This window comes from Aulonocara sp. 'chitande type north' Nkhata Bay, linkage group LG7, assembly GCF_057382095.1.
Source record: "Aulonocara sp. 'chitande type north' Nkhata Bay isolate Kocher_YH1m ecotype deep benthic linkage group LG7, A_spYH_male_GT1.1, whole genome shotgun sequence".
In the NCBI taxonomy this organism is placed as follows: domain Eukaryota; kingdom Metazoa; phylum Chordata; class Actinopteri; order Cichliformes; family Cichlidae; genus Aulonocara; species Aulonocara sp. 'chitande type north' Nkhata Bay.
The window spans coordinates 1,356,487-1,362,486 of NC_141350.1; the positions used below are offsets into that span (position 1 = coordinate 1,356,487).

Sequence of the window (6,000 nt, forward strand, 5' to 3'; positions counted from 1 at the left end):
GCAAAAAAGACAAAATGCGTCCACACGCTCATTGATCCTTCAAGTCCATCGTGGGCACCTGTACGACCCCTGACACCCAAATCAGTGTGTTTTCTGTCAGCTGTTATTGGCTAAAAGTTGAAGTCAAATGTGTCCTGATACACGTCTACTCAGAAATTCACATGAGGCTTTTTTTGGTCTTTGGTGTCATTTTCATTTCTTGAATAAAAGCGGAACAGAAAGCAAAGGGGCAGACGCCATTTCTCTATTTTTTTTGTTAAAAGTTTCACAATGTCAACGTCATATGAATCAAGCACACATGACTAAACATCTGTTTTCAAACCTGTGGAGGTTTTGCTGTTTGCGTGATTAAAGGTGCAAACAGTGTGTCTCGCTGCTTGACACTGACTGCTGCCCTTCACACTACAAAATGAAAGAAATGTGTTTGCTGGAGCTGGTGCATCTTTCACTCATCCTACCCTTCCCGACTCCCTTTCGAAGTCGACGTATTCCCTCGTAGGAACCTGCCTCTGATCTCCGTGCAGGTTGGCTGGGAAGAACTGGAGAGAGAGGTTGGTACCTGTCGCTACGAAGGCCTGTGGAGAAATGGAAAATGCACAATTGAGTCAGTCAGAGGTGAAACGAGATCATTTGAAATGTGCATGAAGTTTTGAAAACAGATCTCAACACATAACTTTTTAGACAACTGGTGTTTTGACTTCAAAATGCTCATTTTCATTTAGCTTCTGAGAAAAATAACAATATATTTTATGCAGGACTTTGGTACCACAGGTCTTCACTATCCAGCGGGTGAAGTTATGGTGATGCTGTTACTGCTGTCACACATGAACACAGCTTTAGCATCAGTGTATATGCCAGTACAGCACAACTGTCAAAATTCTGTATTAGGAAGCCAGTGACGTCCAAGCAAAGAGAGGAGCTGAAGGCCCGTTTGGGACGGCTGCATTTACACTTCCACTTTTCCTTTTCTGTCACTGTTTGGTTAGATAGGCAAAAAGAAAAAAACCTACTTGGGTTGGTTCAATAATTCAAACATGGACTTTCATGTGTTACATGCTACAAGACAAACTAACTGAGTTACATTTAACAGTGTCGCTTGCTCTTTATTTGTTTTGTGACTTTTATTGAACTTTATCAGGCTGCACATTAAAAAATAATCCTAAAACGGTGTAAAGAGGGCTAATATTGACCTCAGAGTGATAAGTGATAATAAGGGGATATTGCACAGCTGTGGCTCTGGATGAGCATTTTTATCTACTCGACCTTACTGTTATATCTCAGCTTGGGCCTTGAAACTGGATAACAAACCAGAAGCTGGCATTTAGAAGTTCAGTGGCATTATTGTAATTAATCAATGTTAATGGCCTTTTTCTTAAAACGTCCAGAAATGAGAAGAATCCCAGCACATTCAGCAGGAAACCTGAAATGCTGAAAATAAGTGACAAATGTTAAAGTTCGATGCATCAAAGCCCCCTCCTCCTCTTTCCCTTTTGCCTTTCTGAGTTTCTTCGTGGTCTAACCGCTCTCCTCTCAGAACAAAAGCTCCAACTGAAACAGCGGCCTGCTCTCCTCACAAACATATAATCACACCAGGCTCTAGTGTTTCTTCTGTTCGGATTTCTGTAAAACAGCTTCTCGCTCTAATGGGATGTGCTCCGCTCGGAATATGCGCACGTACCTCCACACAAACGCACAGAAGCACAAATGAAATGAAAATCAATAAAATGCATTTCTCCGTTGCAGTCAGAAAGCAACGAATAACAGAGAGGCAGAAAATTAGGTTAGAAAATGTCGTTTTTATAATGCGAATCTGTGCGTGTGCGCCCACTGTCTTTGTGTGTCCGTGTGATGTGTTGCGTTTGCTGAGACAGATCAATACTAAGGGCATTAGTGATGCGACTGAAACTGGAAGCATATGAATTATGCACCCTTTCAAATCTGTCCCTCATCAGAGAGGGAGCAAAAACTGAATGAAAGAGAAGAAGGACAGAACGACGCGGAGGGGAGCAGAGAACACCCGAGTCATCATTTCTGCTGTATTTGAAGTATTGGATTACAACCATCTGATACTAATTTGCTGCCTACTACTGCAGGAGAGAAAAAAGAGGGAAGGGGAGGCAAAAAGAGAGATGGAGGGAAACGGAGACAAAGGAGCAGAAAAGAAGACAGAAGTGGAGGAGAGGAGACAAGAAACTGAGGCAAAGGTGGAGGAGGACATGAAGTGAGATGAAGAGAAGTATGAGGAGCAAAGAAAATGAAGTCAAAGGAGATGAACATCCAGAGAGACAGAGAGAGCAGCGCAGCAGGAAAATCGATAGTAGTTTAGAAAAGGACTCATCTCTAATGAGCTGAGCTGAAGATCATTTACTTTGAATTATTGTCCCATTCATCAGATCAATCCTGGCCCTGCGATTAGAGCCACGCATCAGTGTGTGTGCCTCATTTCATTTCTCGTGATACGTACGTGTCTAACAAAATGCCGAGGCACAGAAATGAGTAGGATTTTTTAAACGAGATAAATGCCTGTTTCTTTAAAAGCCATTGAACTCTAAAGACTTTCTGCACATCTGATTTTACTTTCAAAAAATAATGAAAACAAAACCACTAAAACTTTGTCTTTGATTTTTTCATGTCAAGTAAAATGAATTCTACAGTTAGCCCGTGAGTTACGTGTTTGTTCTGGAAATCTATTTATTTAAAGTCCCAGAGATTTAAAAGTCTTTGCTTGGAAAAAGGTCTGATGTCATTTTTTCCCAATCGTTTTTAAAAGTTAATAATCGACTGACTGCGCCAGAGCTGACACACGTCAGCTTTTATTAAAAGCTACACGTTAACGTGTTGTGACGTCGCTACACACACATCCCAATCCGTTGGAGGTCAAACTTTAAAATCCAGAAGTATTAAAAAGACTTTGTCTCGTCCATAAAAGGCCAACCTCGACAGCACATTGTGTCTAATAGTTGTTCACGCTCACCGTTAAAATAGCAGGAGGTCTTTAGCGGCGTCAGGCCGATAGATAAATCAGAGGCATGATGTCACAGCTGCCGTCAAACCATTAAAACTGTGGCCATCAATTCTCACGGCAGAAGAGGCTTATAAATACAGTGCGGACAGACAGACAGACGCAACGCGGCCCACTAAAAGATGGTAAAACTAGATGGCCTGCACCCTCCAGGCTCACCGCCGCTGCCCGATGATGACAGCGTGTTTGTGAAAAATACCACGAGGATGACTAAGACGGCAGAAGTTGCTCTGTGTTTGCGCCAGCAGCCCGAAGGCTTTCTCGTCTGACCTCACCTTTTATTGGAGGCGTGATATAGAAAGTTTGAAACAGACGTGGCTAATCGCCTCATTAGAATATTAATGTGTCCAGACTTGCTTTGACGCGGTAAAGTGCTGATCGCAAACACTGCGCCCTGTGTGTTTGAAAGGAAACAAAAGCGGGTCACGTGGGTTTGTTTGCGCTTACTGTAAGGAGAAAGCTTTGTCGTGTTTCCACAGAAGTGAAGACAGTAAAATATGCAGATACGTTTCTGTTACACTGTTGCTTTGTGTGACTGTTAAAGCAACTTCTACGCTGCACTTTGGAGTTCACAGATTCATCTCCCACTCAGAGCTGTTTTAAAGCCTTCACACAACACAGCAACATTAAATGCTGCTCACACTGTTTGGGTACAACAAAGAGAGCGCACTGCTGTCCCCCGGAGAATACTGCAGTTTTACCTGCATTGCACTATAATTGACATTGTGATCCTGTGACAGTGAGCTCGTGTGAGGAGGCATCCATTTCAAACTGGACGTTTGACTGGATGCACTGGAAGAGCGCAGCGAGGCGGGGGAACGGGTAAATGGCAGAGCCAGCTCACTGTTACCTCCTGCTGCCGCAGCTCCCCACAGGCTGCTCCTCCGTAAGTGAAAATAAAGAAAAAACTTTTACATAAATCAGTGTGACGCAGGCGACAGCAGAGCACGGGACCGCCCAGCACAACTGAGTATCTAAACTAAAATAGTAATCTAATTACCAGGTATTAATCAGTTACATGATTATTGAAAAAATGAGTGAATACTCTTTTGTATCGTTACTGTCGTCTGGATCCTGTGTACAACAACATTAGACAAGCAAGGTGAGGTTTAGCTTAAGTGGCAGCTTTCAGGCCCCAAATCGCGCCTCCTGCACAGCGTTCGTTGGAACCGTGAAGCCTGCGTGATAACATGCGACGACTGCAGCTGCAGAACACAGAGGAAAGAAGCCCGCGAGTGAAGTAAAGTCTGGTGGGTCTGCATGTCTGATAACAGGTCTACTTCCTGGTGCAGGGACGCATCAAAATATCCGCACACGCACAAAGCCAGTTTAACAATACGCTTTCATAGTGTCACGTATTAGTGCCGCGATCGTGTCTTTGTAATTTCATATATACTAGTGCCATTCACAACAGCGCGAATAAGACACACCATCCAGCCACATCATATCCACATCAGTGTGCTTGTTATAGAAATGAAAAGTTTCTGGTGCACTTTTCCCACTGTTTGTGTCACATTATGGGTACACAGGACTGCCCTCCCATCCAGTTATTTTCTATAAGGAGTAAAAATGTTTGTTTTGCTCACCACTTCTGAGCGTCCATCTCTGCAGGCGTTCTGGAAACGAGCTTGTCTCTCCTCGTGGGGCCGGTCTCTGAAGCCAGTGTATTTAATCTACAGAGAAAAGAACACATACATGTTCATAAAGCTGAATTTGATTTGGCATCTGCACTGAATGGGACTGATTGATATTCAGTAAGCTGCAATTTGAAGATAAGCGACAGGAATTTAGATTTTTGATGTCAGAAACAGATCCTTCTTTCTACTCTGGGGTTTGTACCTTTAACAAAAAAACAAAAAATACATACATTTTTTTTGTTCATCCAGGATTAATACCACAAATAAATCCATAACGACATAAAGGGAAAGAGCAAAATAACAAAGAGTAACAATGTCGAAGCAACTGATAACAAAGCCTCTCTGTGCGCTACCAGTTTTTATTAGTTTTACCCAACAGTGTGAAGTTTGTTACAGCACGCTTCTCTCCTCTAACGAGCCTCCTTTCTCTCTTTATTTCCGCCGAGTGTAGAAGCGCAGCAGACTCACCTCACACTCCCTGCTCAACTTGCGGAAAAACTCCTCATTCTCAAACTTGCTCCTCTGGTCCGGGACTACCCGCGGCATCTTCACCAACACTTTGCGGCCACTTCAGATTCGCCTCTTTTTCTTTTTTTGGTAATTATCCCGCAGCGCAGAGTACAAGTTAAAGAGTGTGCTGCAGTCCGTCCCTCACTCAGTCTCTCTTTCACTCACTTCTCTTCCGCGTCTCTCTCTCTCGCTCTCTCTCTCTGTGTTTTTTTCCTTCCCTGTGTGGAGCAATGTGCTCTGTGCTGTTGATCTCTGTGATTGTGACTGCTGCTGACACACTGATGATCTGCCTCTGCCTGCGGCTCCTGCGCGCTCCGGGTCGCCTCTAGCTCCAAATGGCTCTTATTAAGTGACCCACAGCGACAGATAAAGCTCAGTTTGACCGTGTAGCTCTCCCTCCCTCCCTCCCTCCCTCTCCCGACGAGCGTCTGATCTCAAGCAAGTGGCAACAAATGAGCGCGTCTCAAGTCTACCTGTAACTTTCAAGTGCTTCTTCTCAGTGGGCCTACCGACTACCCGTGGGTCAAGAGGGATTTTTGGGATACAGATAACCTTAAAGCACCAAACAAAGGCGCTTAAGTCTGTAAAGTTGCTATTAGAATAAATGCAGGGATGCCAGGGAACAAAGCTGTTTTATGCTCTGGCAGCACAGGAAATATTTGTCTGGTGTGTAGCATAATTTGCATTTTCATTCATGTATCAGCATGATTTAGCAAAAGGTCAAAATGCTTCCAAAATGCAGTATGCCCGGAGTTAAAATGAATTTTAAAAAAGGAAATAGCTACAATTCATCACTAACAGCCTGCAGTATCATTGTGGAAGTCGGGAGTA

General features: G+C 43.6%; 1 protein-coding gene across 4 annotated transcripts in view; it reads right to left on the bottom strand.

Annotated features, from left to right (window-relative positions):
* Positions 1-5,548, bottom strand: part of cbfb (core-binding factor subunit beta) — a 28,169-nt gene extending 22,621 nt beyond the window's left edge. For all 4 annotated transcript variants that reach the window (XM_086297887.1, XM_086297886.1, XM_086297889.1 and 1 more), the window contains exons 1-3: positions 5,128-5,548; positions 4,609-4,695; positions 459-575 (exon numbers count right to left, since the gene is read on the bottom strand). In XM_086297887.1, the coding sequence (XP_086154013.1) occupies positions 459-575; positions 4,609-4,695; positions 5,128-5,205 (282 nt within the window). In that variant the 5' untranslated portion in view covers positions 5,206-5,548. The remainder of the gene's footprint in view (positions 1-458; positions 576-4,608; positions 4,696-5,127) is intronic.
* Between the last annotated feature and the right edge of the window lie 452 nt (positions 5,549-6,000).